The sequence below is a fragment of the Macaca mulatta genome, chromosome 11 (genome assembly GCF_049350105.2).
Source record: "Macaca mulatta isolate MMU2019108-1 chromosome 11, T2T-MMU8v2.0, whole genome shotgun sequence".
NCBI classification, from domain to species: Eukaryota; Metazoa; Chordata; class Mammalia; order Primates; family Cercopithecidae; genus Macaca; species Macaca mulatta.
This window is the reverse complement of record NC_133416.1, coordinates 120538398-120551313: the sequence shown is the minus strand read 5'-3', so window position 1 is coordinate 120551313 and position 12916 is coordinate 120538398. Positions and strand designations below refer to the sequence as shown.

The 12916-nt window shown below is 52.3% G+C and overlaps 2 protein-coding genes across 36 annotated transcripts in view; one reads left to right on the top strand and one right to left on the bottom strand.

Moving 5' to 3' along the window:
- Window positions 1-10036, top strand: part of SLC8B1 (solute carrier family 8 member B1) — a 38500-nt gene extending 28464 nt beyond the window's left edge. For both annotated transcript variants that reach the window (XM_077955299.1, XM_077955300.1), the window contains 3 exons: window positions 655-735; window positions 2804-2868; window positions 8539-10036. In XM_077955299.1, the coding sequence (XP_077811425.1) occupies window positions 655-735; window positions 2804-2868; window positions 8539-8736 (344 nt within the window). In that variant the 3' untranslated portion in view covers window positions 8737-10036. The remainder of the gene's footprint in view (window positions 1-654; window positions 736-2803; window positions 2869-8538) is intronic.
- Window positions 10037-10207: 171 nt separating this feature from the next.
- The window catches only part of TPCN1 (two pore segment channel 1), a 75430-nt gene continuing 72721 nt past the window's right edge, over window positions 10208-12916 (bottom strand). For 33 of the 34 annotated variants that reach the window (XR_013401476.1, XR_013401477.1, XR_001448220.3 and 30 more), the window contains one exon: window positions 10208-12740. Coding sequence is in view for 23 of the 34 variants with exons in the window: in XM_077955256.1 (XP_077811382.1) it covers window positions 12624-12740 (117 nt within the window). In the remaining 11 variants the exon portion in view is untranslated. Of the gene's footprint in view, window positions 12772-12916 lie in introns of all 34 variants that reach the window. The other variant, XR_013401475.1, reaches the window with a different exon arrangement.

Sequence of the window (12916 nt, the reverse complement as noted above, 5' to 3'; positions counted from 1 at the left end):
CACCTTTTTGAGCACCTTCTTCTAATTCATGTGGAGGTGCTGTGCATGTTAGCAGCAGATGAGACTTTGAAAAATTGGTAACTGTGGTTTTTTTTGGTTTTTTGTTCTTTTTTTTTGAGATGGAGTCTTGCTCTGTTGCCCAGGCTGGAGTGCAATGGTGTGATCTTGGCTCATTGCTGCAACCTCTGCCTCCCAGGTTCAAGCAATTCTCCTGCCTCAGCCTCCTCAATAGCTGGGATTATAGGCGCCCACCACCACACCCGGCTAATTTTTGTATTTTTAGTAGAGATGGGGTTTCATCACGTTGGCCAGGCTGGTCTCGAACTCCTGACCTCAGGTGATCCATCTATCTTGGCCTCCCAAAGTGCTGGGATTACAGGCGTGAGCCACCGTACCCAGCTGGTAGCCGCGTTTTTCACACCTGCGAAGTTGTTGCTGGTGGGAAAGAGTGGGGTAAAGGAATTAAGGAGGGAAGTGTGTCTTCCGAGGTGCTGTGCCCCTTCACACAGCACCCCACCAGCTAGTGCCCAGGCACACGTGGGCATCCATCTATGTTTGTTTCCTGAATGGCCGTGGGTGAGAATGAAGGCGTGGATGACCAGGGAGGGCAGGGGAAGCGACTCACCACTGCAGGCCCCTCTTGTTCCTGCGCAGATGCCTTCTCGGATTTCACGCTGGCCCGCCAGGGCTACCCGCGGATGGCGTTCTCTGCCTGCTTTGGCGGTATCATCTTCAGTATCCTTTGTGGTCTGTTCTTGGCCTTAGCACTGGTGTCACAGCCATGGGTGCGGAGTGTTCCGTGCCCCACCCTGAGGATTGGCTCTTGGTGTAACACCTGGGGCAGGTAACGTGGCTGCCTGGCCCTCAGCCTCCAAAGCTTTAAAATAGGGATTTGGGGAGTGCTAACCTCCTACGGGGGTGTTGTAAGGATCCAATAAGGTGAATGAAATTCTTGGTCCCTGGTAGGGGCTCAGCAGACAGCAGCTGTTATTATTAGGGCGGTGAATGGTGTGAGAAGCAGGCGTCCACAGGATGAGCTTACGTGTTCTATGGAAGACCCTTTCTCTCTTGCTCACAGGGACATGTCATGGTCTATGCTAGGGGTTGGCAGACGTTTTCTAAAAGGGCCAGAGAATACTTTTTTTGAGACAGAGTCTCGCTCTGTCACCCAGGCTGGAGTGCAATGGCACGATCTCGGCTCACTGTAATTTCTGCCTCCTGGGTTCAAGCAATTCTCCTGTCTTAGCCTCCCAAGTAGCTGGGACTATAGGCGCGTGCCTCCATGCCCAGCTAATTTTTGTATTTTTAGTAGAGACAGGGTTTCACTATGTTGACCAGGCTGTTCTCAAACTCCTCACCTCAAATGATCTGCCGGCCTCAGCCTCCAAGTGCTGGGATTACAGGCATGAGCCACCACGCCCGGCCCAAAGAATAAATATTTTAGACTTTGGGCGCCATGGAGGCAGTTTTGCAGCTACTCAGCTCTGCTGCTGTAGTGCAGAAACAGGCACAGACAATGCATAAGTCAATGGCCATGGCTCTGTTCCAATAAAACTTTATAAAATCAGTTAGTGGGCCAAATTTGGCTAGAGGGCTGATGTTTGCCAACTTTTGATCTATATAGAAAGGATGGATATAGCCAACCTGGGGCTATGAAGAGAAAGAGCTTTGAAACCAGATGGTCGTGGGTTCCAGACAGTGCCTGGCACACGGAAGGCATTCAGCCAACAGTGGATATTGTTGGCTGCTAAAGAAAGAAAGATGATCACAAAGCACCTGAAGGGCGGCTCTCTCCAGGCTCCATGATGACAGAGCCTCACCAGGGGCTGCGGTGTGAGCAGCTGGCTGGCAAAACAAGCTAACTACAGGGACTGTGATGCCTGCCCTTTTAACTCCCAGGCTGAGCAGGACCCTTGGTGGCCCTTTTGTGCCCACTGAGGCCTACTTCTGGCTTTCGGGCTGCAGCCTCGCCTGACCTCCCAGGTTGGCTGTGAAGGAGGGAGCCCTGAACAACCCCTAGAGATGGCCTTGGCTCATACACCATCACCAGTCCCTCTAGGGACTGGGGGCAGTCCCTTCACCTCTCCTGGCCCCTGTTTCCCCACCTACTGAGTGCTTACATGGGCCAAGCATTCCTGGCACCCTAAGGTGTTTGATCCTTAGAGACTGACTGCAACACGTACTCAACACCCATCTTCTTAAAGGCCTAAATGAATAGGGTCTCCTCAGATAGGGTGTTTGGGGAAAGGGGGAGTTGGGCATAAAGAAAGCCAAGTAAGTTCATTTTTTTGTAGGTCTGGGCACGGTGGTTCATACCTGTAATCCCAGCACTTTGGGAGGCTGAGACATGAGGATCACTTGAGCCCAGGAATTTGAGATTTGCCTGGGCAACATAGCAAGACCCCATCTCTACAAAAAAAATTAAAAAATTAGCCAGGCGTATGCCTGTGATCCCAGCTACTTGGGAGGTTGAGGTGGGAGAATCACTAAGCCTAGGAGGTCGAGGCTGCAGTGAGCCGTGTTCACACCACTGCACTTGTCTTCGTCCAACCCCCACCAAATTTTTTTTTGAGACAGGTCTCACTCTATTGCCCAGGCTGGTCTCAAACTCCTGGCCTCTAGTGATCCTCCTGCCTCGGCCTCCCAAAGTGCTGGGATTATAGGTGTGAGCCACTGCACCTGGCCCAAGTGCATTCTTGCCATGGCATTCCAAGCCCCGGAGATGAACGCAGTAGGAGGAAAGGGCTATGTGGTTGGGTTATGTGCAGGCCATTCCAGCAAAGCTTCCTGAGCTGGGCTGCAGACATCCTCGTGGGCGTGGGGCTGGGCTGTCTGCTCCAGATCTCCCGGAGCCACACGGAGGTGAAGGTGAGTATTCCTTGTAAGTTTACAAGTGTATATAACCAAGATGTAGCTTGACATGGGAAGGGGCAGGAAGGCCCTGGGTTTGGATCTGGTTGCCATCACTTAAGTCCCTGGCTGTATGACTTTGAGTGAGCTAGGGCCGGGTGTGGTAGCTCATGCCTATAATCCCAGCACTTTGGCAGACTGAGGCAGAATATCACTTGAGGTCAGGAGTTCCAGACCAGCCTGGCTGACATGATGAAACCCCATCTCTCCACTAAAAATACAAAAATTAGCCAGGTGTGGTGGTGCACACCTGTAATCTCAGCTATTTGGGAGGCTGAGGCAGGAGAACCACTTGAACCCAGGAGGTGGAGATCACAGTAAGCCGAGATCGCGCCACTGCACTCCAGCCTGGGCGACAGAGTGAGACTTCATCTCAGAAAAAAAAAAAAAAAATGGAGTTAGGACATCTCTGGGTCTCAATGTCCTCCCCTGTAAAATGAGATTGATGACACCAGCTGAGCTTCCTGGATAAGCATGCAGGGGGAAGGGCCGGGCTGAGCACCGTATCCCAGCCCTGCCCACAGGGGAGGTGACAGAAATTGGGTGATTTGGGTGGGTAGCATGTGGCCAGATATTCCAGGTCCTCTAGAGAAGAAATCGAGATTCCTAGGTGAATTGTTTTCTATTTGAAAATCTGCCTCGCATGCAAACAAAACCCTGTGAATGGGAGGCAGATTGGACCCCTGAGCCGCAAGCCGGCAGTCCCATTCCTGCATCTCTATTCTGGAGGACTTGAGTTGGGAGGCTCAGCAAGGAAGACGTAGGCTGGGGAGGAAGAGATGGCCTGGGGGCTGGTTTTAAGCCTCGCGGTGGGAAAGCACTTGGAGTGTTATGAGGCCGAACAAAGTCTCCCGTTTCTCCCAGAGGCAAGAGGCACAAGTTGTTGAATAGGCTCTCAGCAGAGCCTATTAGCTGGGGGCAGGGCGGTTCTTTCACACTGGTCATGCCTACAAGCAAACAGCTACTTAGGGCTTGAAAAGTTTTCTTTTCTGAAAGGTAAACACCCTCTGCAAACTTTGTTGACCCTCTTTATCGGTTTAATAGGTTCCCTTTCATGGTAGAGTCTAGGGCAGTTCCAGGTAATGAGGCTTTAGGGTTGGCCCCTCAGGGGACCTATTTCCTCTTTTCTCGGGTGTGTGTGTGTGTGTGTGTGTGTGTGTGTGTGTGTGTGTTCACCGCCTTTGTGCTGAGTTTAGGAAATGTGTGTGTCTGTGTGTGTCCACCGCCTTTGTGCTGAGTTTAGGAAATGCTCCTGCCGTTAAATTGCATGAGACATCAACATGGAAGGATGTTGGTTGAAAACCACAAGTCGCTTTGAAACACTCACATATTGTACGGCCCCATCTCTGTTTTCAGAATTGATGCACATGTCTAGAGGGGTGTGTGTCCACAGGTGTGTGTAATATGGCACCCCATGGGGAGGGAGGGAGGATAGGCATTGGTTAAGAGCTTGCACTTAGATTTGGGCTCTGTCACTTACTCTGTCAGTTTCTTCATCTGTGGGTTGGAGATGAGAAGGATGCAGGTGGCTGGGAGGATGAAAGGCCACAGTGCCTGGAAACACCCTGCACAGTACCTCGTGTTGTCTTCCTGTGTGTTGGATGCCTGCTAAGTGTGGAAGGAAGAGAAGTGGGGAGGGGACATTCAATCCCTTTTACTCTTCTGTACTGCTTGAAAATGTGTCAGCAACCATGTGTGACATGTATACCATAGATTGTGTTAGTTCCCTAGCACTGTCATAAATGACCACAAACCAGGGGACTGACAACAGCAAAAATTGAGTCTCTCACAGTTCTGGAGGCCAAAAGTTTGCAATAAGGCGTCAGCCGGGCAGTGCTGCCTCCAAACTCCGGGGGAGGATCCTTCCTCGCCTCTTCCAGCTGCTGGTGGCTCCGGGCGTTCCCTGCCCAGTGGGCCCATCACTGCAGTCTCTGCCTCTGTGTTCCCATGGCCATCTCTCTCTTCTTCTTACGGAGACATGAGTCATTGGCTTTAGGGGCCACCCTAAGTCCAAGGTGATTGTATCTTGAAACCCTTAGCTTATTATATTTGCAATGACCCTATTCCAAGCAAGGCCACATGCTGAGCTTCTGGATGGGCGTGACTTTGTTGGGGGTGGGGCACTACTTATCCTACTGCATATATAAAAACCTGCAGCTGAAATCTGCAGGCTCCTCCCCAGTTCTAGAGAATGGGAATTGCGGTCAGCTCCTCCTTCTCCCGCAGAGAAGCCTGTCTTGTGCCTGACACTTTGGCTCTTGCTCATTCATTTCTGCTGCTACCACTCCTCAATCATTCATCCATCCCCTCCTTCACCCAGAAGGCGGCATCCTTCCAAGTTCAGAGTCAGGCTGAGGTGCCAGGCCTTGTGCTGCTGAGCACCTTGGACAAGTCAGTCAAGTCTGAGAGTCTTGGTTTCCTCATCTGTAAAATGGAGTCCATCCTAGTACCCACCATACAAGACTATTGTTAGATCAAAGACGACAGTGTCTGTTAGGCCCTTCGCACAATGCCTGGCATAGAGCAGGCACGCAATAGATACTTATAGCTGCCATTTTTTAAAAAACCTTAAGGGCTGGGTATGGTGGTTCATGCCTGTAATCCCAGCACTTTGGGAGGCCGAGGTGGGTGGATCACTTGACGTTAGGAGTTTAAGACCGGCCTGGCCAACATGGTAAAACCCCATCTCTACTAAAAATACAAAAAAATTAGCCAGGCATGGTGGCGGATACCTGTAAGCCCAGCTACTCAGGAGGCTGAGGCAGGAGAATCACTTGAACCTGGGAGGTGGAGGCTGCTGTGAGCCGAGATCGTGCCATTGCACTCCAGCCTGGGTGACAAGAATGAGACTCCAAGTCAAAAAAAGAAAAAAAAAAAAAAGCCTCATAAAGATTTTTTCCATTTTATTATGAAAACTCAAACATAGAACAGTTAAAAGACTTGTATGATAGACACACATATTCCCACCACCCAGGCTCTACTGTTTACGTTTGGCTGCCTTTGCTTTGTCATCTGTCTGTCCATGCCTGTCTGTCTATGCTTCCATCTGTCCTTTTTCTTTTTTTTTGAGATGGAGTCTTGCTCTGTCACCCAGGCTGGAGTGCAGTGGTGCAATCTTGGCTTGCTGCAGCCTCCGCCTCCCAGGTTCAAGTGATTCTCCTGCCTCAGCATCCCAAGTAGCTGGGATTACAGGCACATGCCACCGCATCTGGCTAATTTTGGCATTTTTAATAGAGATGGGGTTTCACCATGTTGGTCAGGCTGGTCTCGAACTCCTGACCTCAAGTGATCTGCCCGCTTTGGCCTCCCAAGGTGTTGGGATTACAGGCGTGAGCCACCGTTCCCAGCCTAACACATCTATGTTGTTTCTTGATGCACTTCACAGTAAGTGGTGGACATCCGCTTGTGCATGTCATTGACTAGAGTTCAGTGTTAAAAACAGAGGGAATTATAATGACATCTGACTCGAGGCAGGGGAGAGGCACCTAGGCAGGTGGACCTGGCTGAAGTTGGAAGAGAATGTTCCCTTTCCCTGCTGCTTCTGAGTCTGGAAACTTCTGGGGCCATGTCTGGGTAACTTTAGGGTGGGGCCTGCCGTCCCACAGGGCAGGCCGGGCTGCTGCAGGCCAGTCTTCCCCAACTGGCCCCCAGTTGGTACCCTCAAACATTGTTGAGGCTGCATTGTTGTTGTTGTTATTTTTATTTATTTATTTATTTTTTTGAGACAGGGTCTTACTCGGTCACCCAGGCTGGAGTACAGTAGCACGATGTCGGCTTACTGCAACCTCCACTTCCTGAGTTCAAGTGATTCTCCTGCCTCAGCCTCCCCAGTAGCACACCGCCATGCCTGGCTAATTTTTGTATTTTTAGTAGATACAGGGTTTCACCGTATTGGCCAGGCTGGTCTTGAACTCCTGATCTCAGGTGATCCACCTGCCTCAGCCTCCCAAAGTGCTGAAATTACAGACATGAGCCACTGTGCTCAGCCGAGATTGCATTGTTGTTGAGGCTGCATTATTGTTGAGGCTGCATTGCTGAAGATGCATTGTTGTTGAGGGTGCATTGTTTTTGAGGGTGCATTGTTGTTGAGGCTGCGTTGTTGTTGAGGTTGCATTGTTATTGAGACTGCATTGTTGAGGCTGCATTGTTGAGGGTGCATTGTTATTGAGGCTGCATTGTTGAGGCTGCATTGTTGTTGAGGGTTCATTGCTGTTGAGGTTCCATCGCTGTTGAGGGTGCATTGTTGTTGAGGGTGCATTGTTGTTGAGGGTGCATTGTTGTTGAGGGTGCATTGTTATTGAGGCTGCATTGTTGAGGGTGCATTTTTGAGGCTGCATTGTTGTTGAGGGTGCATTGTTGAGGTTCCATTGTTGAGGCTGCATTGTTGTTGAGGGTGCATTGTTGTTGAGGGTGCATTGTTGTTGAGGGTGCATTGTTGTTGAGGTTCCATTGTTGAGGCTGCATTGTTGTTGAGGGTGCATTGTTGTTGAGGTTCCATTGTTGAGGCTGCATTGTTGTTGAGGGTGCATTGTTGAGGCTGCATTGTTGTTGAGGGTTCATTGCTGTTGAGGTTCCATTGCTGTTGAGGGTGCATTGTTGTTGAGGGTGCATTGTTGTTGAGGGTGCATTGTTATTGAGGCTGCATTGTTGAGGGTGCAATTTTGAGGCTGCATTGTTGTTGAGGGTGCATTGTTGAGGTTCCATTGTTGAGGCTGCATTGTTGTTGAGGGTGCATTGTTGTTGAGGGTGCATTGTTGTTGAGGCTGCATTGTTGTTGAGGGTGCATTGTTGTTGAGGTTCCATTGTTGTTGAGGCTGCATTGTTGTTGAGGGTGCATTGTTGAGGCTGCATTGTTGTTGAGAGTGCATTGTTGTTGAGGTTCCATTGTTGTTGAGGCTGCATTGTTGTTGAGGGTGCATTGTTGTTGAGGTTCCATTGTTGTTGAGGCTGCATTGTTGTTGAGGGTGCATTGTTGAGGCTGCATTGTTGTTGAGGGTGCATTGTTGTTGAGGGTGCATTGTTGTTGAGGCTGCATTGTTGTTGAGGGTGCATTGTTGTTGAGGTTCCATTGTTGTTGAGGCTGCATTGTTGTTGAGGGTGCATTGTTGAGGCTGCATTGTTGTTGAGAGTGCATTGTTGTTGAGGTTCCATTGTTGTTGAGGCTGCATTGTTGTTGAGGCTGCATTGTTGTTGAGGGTGCATTGTCATTGAGGCTGCATTGTTGTTGAGGCTGCATTGTTGTTGAGGGTGCATTGTTGAGGCTGCACTGTTGTTGAGGTTGCATTGTTGTTGAGGGTGCATTGTTGTTGAGGTTGCATTGTTGTTGAGGGTGCATTGTTGTTGAGGGTGCATTGTTGTTGAGGCTGCATTGTTGTTGAGGGTGCATTGTTGTTGAGGTTGCATTGTTATTGAGGCTGCATTGTTGTTGAGGGTTCATTGCTGTTGAAGTTCCATTGCTGTTGAGGCTGCATTGCTGTTGAGGGTACATTGTTGTTGAGGGTGCATTGTTGTTGAGGGTGCATTGTTGAGGTTGCATTGTTGCTGAGGGTGCATTGTTATGTTGGCTGCAGATGGGGCGGGGCCTGTGACGGGCAGTGACCCAGCCTCTCTCCCCTCATTCTTCCACAGCTGGAACCAGATGGACTGCTGGTGTGGGTCCTGGCAGGCGCCCTGGGGCTCAGCCTCGTCTTCTCCCTGGTCTCAGTCCCATTGCAGTGCTTCCAGCTCAGCAGAGTCTACGGCATTTGCCTGCTCCTATTCTACCTGAACTTCCTTGTCGTGGCCCTCCTCACTGAATTTGGAGTGATTCGCCTGAAAAGCACGTGACTGAAGCTGCTTAGTGCTATGGCCTCACTGCAGGCAGGAGCCCCGCCCCTCCTGCTGCGGGAGGCCCAGGGACTGGAGCATTTCTGCAAGGCCCCTGTGGACATGATAGCATGCCCCTTGCTGCTGGAGATCCGAGGTCACTGCTGGGAGCTGAGAGAACTGCTCTGTACTTTTTTTTTTTTTGAGACGGAGTCTTGCTCTGTTGCCCAGGCTGGAGTGCAGTGGCATGATCTCGGCTCACTGCAAGCTCCGCCTCCCAGATTCACGCCATTCTTCTGCCTCAGCCTCCCAAGTAGCTGGGACTACAGGCGCCAGCCACCACGCCTGGCTATTTTGTATTTTTAGTAGAGATGGGGTTTCACTATGTTAGTCAGGACAGTCTTGATCTCCTGACCTCGTGATCCGCCCGCCTCGGCCTCCCAAAGTGCTGGGATTACAGGCATGAGCCACGGCGCCCGGCCTGCTCTGTACCTCTTGCTGCCAGCATCTAACAGCCTTGCCGTGGGGACCTTGGAAACCGGGCTTTGCTCTGGACAAAGGGTTCCAGAGAGAAGCTAGAAGGCCCCCTTGAATGACCCCCAGAGCCCCTCTGAGAAGGTCTGGAGTTTGGGGGAAGGGGACAGCTGGGTGTGTTCCAGGCCATGCTGGAGGTACCCCTGAGACACAGGCGCTGCCCATTCCCCTTGCCTGGGCTTCAGGCCTTCTGGCACCTTTTTAGGGCACAAGTGGCTGCCCAACCCTGACTCAGAGAACAAGGGTGGCTTGGACCCCTGGGAATCAGGCCGCCAAGGGCTGAGCTCCAGAGCTGCACCATCTGCCAGAAACAGAATTCAAGACATACTTAATTTTGAATTTCTCCTTGCCACATTAATAAAGCCAAAAGCAGCAGGTGCCATTCATGGCAATACACTTCGCTGAACCCACTTGCTCCCAAAACGACGTCAGCCCGAGGCACTGCTACGCCAGCAGCTGCCACATGGGATGGCGGCTCAGGCACTCCCTCCAGGATTCTGCCCCGACTGTCCACAAACTCCTTTGTTTGTGCTGGAACTTGGGCTTCTCCAGCTGCCAAGCAGGAGTCAGTAGGACCGTGCCTGTGCCTCCCTCAGGGGGGACCCTGGGCGGGGTTCCAAGGCCTGTGAGCTGGGAAAGGACAGATGAGGGGACCTCGTGCCTTCTTACTGTCATGCCCTGCCTTATGTTGCCGAAATAAGCAACTCTTAGGTTTGCCTGACTGCCTTATGCTGGTAAAGAAAAGGGATTCAACTGTCTTTTTTCCAAATAAAAAAAAAATTCAAAATTTCAAGTGTAGAGAAAATGATACCCCCAACTATCACCAGTTCTTCCTCACCTGGGGCCAGGTCCCGACTCAGGGTGGGGCTGAGGCAGGATCAGGAGTGGCCATGGCCTTAGATGGGACCACTCTCCTGACAGTACCCAAAACCACGGAAGTCAAGAGGCAGCAACCGTGTTTACAAAGCAGAGGCTCTTTTATTAATATGCCAGAAATCCAGAGACATAGTGGGTTTTCTAGGAAACAAATCACCAGTGTACAAAACCGTACAGCATTGCTCCTGTGATCCGTACAAAATGATTGTCTGCATGGTGGAGTAAGGCTGGGGTTGTGGGAGGGGAAGCGAGGAGCTGGGGAGGAGCACGGTTCTATTGCCGCCACCACCACCAGGCTGTGCCCCTGGCTGCCAGTGAGTGTCACTTGGGTGCACTCAACTGTGACATCAAGGACGAGAGGGCATCTGAGCTAGATCACATCCCAGGGCCCACAGAGCTCACAGCCTGTGGGGGGACCCCAACTCCCTGCTTGGTGGGGCCAGGCATAACCTGGAGATAGCTGTCCCTGGCCTCAATGACAAGGGCGCCCACCTCTGGTCTGCTAACACTGCTGCCATTAGGCATTTGTCGGGTCCTGGCCAAAACCAGGTCCTTTCTCAGGACAGGGTTGGGCGGATGGACACATGAACTTGCTCTGAACAGGGCTGAGATCCCCCTCCTCCTGGAATAGGCCTTACCACCTGGGGGCCTCGACTCCCCTGGGCAGACCCTGGGGCGCTGCTGGCCCCTCCAGGTTTCCACCCCTGGGGAGAAAAGGCTGAGGCAAGGCCCAGATGCTCAGGTCAGAGACTCACTTTAGAAGCTGTCCCTTGACCCTTGCTTCCAAAATGCCCATTTCAACACACAAAAGCTAAAAGGCACCCAATTGTGCAATAAAGTTCCCTCTCTGCAAAAGGGAGGGGTTCTGGCCTGGGGCTCGATGTGGAGCTCCCGGTGATGGCCCATGGCCCTCCAGAGAGGAAGAGGACAAAGCCAGTCTGACTCCCGGGGGAATCACAGTGATTCTCAATAATTTGTGATTTTCCCAAAGGGCTGTGCTTTAAAAACAAACACCCACCACTTCTCCAACTCCCCTGACCTGGGAAGAGGGGAAGGGGAGAACCATGCCATGCTGGCTATGGGATCCAGCTTGGCCTTGGAGGTGAGCAGAGGTTGGGGGTCCAGGTACTGCTCCCCTGGGGTTGGGTACCACCTCGCCCATTCGGTGGCTGGGAAAAGGACAAGGCCAGAGGGAGCCTCTGTCCACCTTCCTTCTGAAATCACAGAAAGCAGGCACCAGAGGGCCGGGGTGGCCGGGAATGCCCAGCAGCGCACTCCTTGCCCTCCGCACCCTCCATGCTGCCGCTGCAGCTCCTGCTGTGGAACCTGTGCTGTGCTCTGTTCTGTGGCCCAGGAAAGCGGAACCAAAGCAACCTCTGCACTGACCCTGCCTCTGTGGGTACTGTGGCGGGAGAGGGGGGTGGTGACATTAACTGAGGGTTCATCTGAACCTACTTCTGCACCAACAGCTCCTGCTACTGCAATCTCTGGTGTGAGCAGAGCCAGGGAGCGTGGCTGGGAGCTGGGTCACGGCCACAGGGCTGCTGCGTCCCACAGGGAGCGTCTCCTTGTGCTGTTTGCTCCTGTTCCTAGTGCACATGTGTGAAGGACCTGGTATCAGCTTAGCACAATCCTTAATCAAAATGTTGTTTTGCTTGAATGGGTAAATCACAAAAAAGGGATTTGGTCAAGAGCCCATTCCAGGAAGTGGTCTGGGTTACAGACATCGGCCCTACCTCCTGCCTCATGCCCCTTCCTCCAGGGTCTGGGTCCCCAAGGAGGCCACTGTGGAAGGATTTTTGTCAATAAGGGTTAAGCCAGAGAAGGCTGGGTGGGAGGCTTGCAGAGCCAAGAGAGGAGACTGGTCAGTGTAGTCTGGGGCCGCCTGGAACTGGCTAACTGAGCTCTGGCCACATGGGCACAGTCACCCCAATTCCGCTTCCCATTAGATCCCGGGCACTGGTCCCCGAAGAGTGTTGCATGACATTATCACAGAAGCTGAAATACCACCCTGGAGACCAGGAGTTCTTTCCTTCCTAAGTGGTTCTGTCCCAAAAGCAAAACACAGAAACCTGTGGCATGCCGGCAGGGAGAGGGGGTGGGGATGCCATCAGGTCGGGGGGACGTGAGCCTGAAGCAGTAGCAGTGACGGCTTTGGACATGGCCGATGGAGGCCAGCCCACGTGGGGGGCAAGCCCCGCAGAGTCGACTGGATCCAGGTGAGGGGTTTCCTTGTGAAGGGGCTTCTGGAGCCTTCCACAGTAGGAAGAGCTCAGACCTGGTGGCCACACCCCACCCCTCACCAAACTGGCTTCTGGAGTTAAGGAAAACAGGGCAAGGTGGTTATAAACCAAGCCCCATCTTGTCTGTCTGCTTTCTTCCTGTATATAAATATGTGCATATACGTGAGTATGTGTACACACACCGCAGTTCCGTACATCGCAGTAGAGTAATACTATTGTGTTATTGCATAGAAGAGAGAGCTTTCGGGCACTGGGCTAGGTAACAGTCTGGGAGCGCTGGCGGCTGCTGGGGGGCTGCTCGGTGGCGGGCGCTGCGCTGCTGCTGAGCTGTCGCTGCTGCTCCTGCTCCCTGGCATGCTCCTCGTACCACTCCTGGAGAAGAGAGCAGAGGGGGCGCTGAGGGCTGCACCCCACCCCGTGCCCCGCCCACCCCACAAGGTCACACAGCCCACAGCATCCAGGCTGGAGGGGGCAGGGCTGCCAGCCTCACCCAGCTGGTACTGAAACTCCCCTGTCACAGGCCCAGAAATGCTGGGAATTTTGAATAT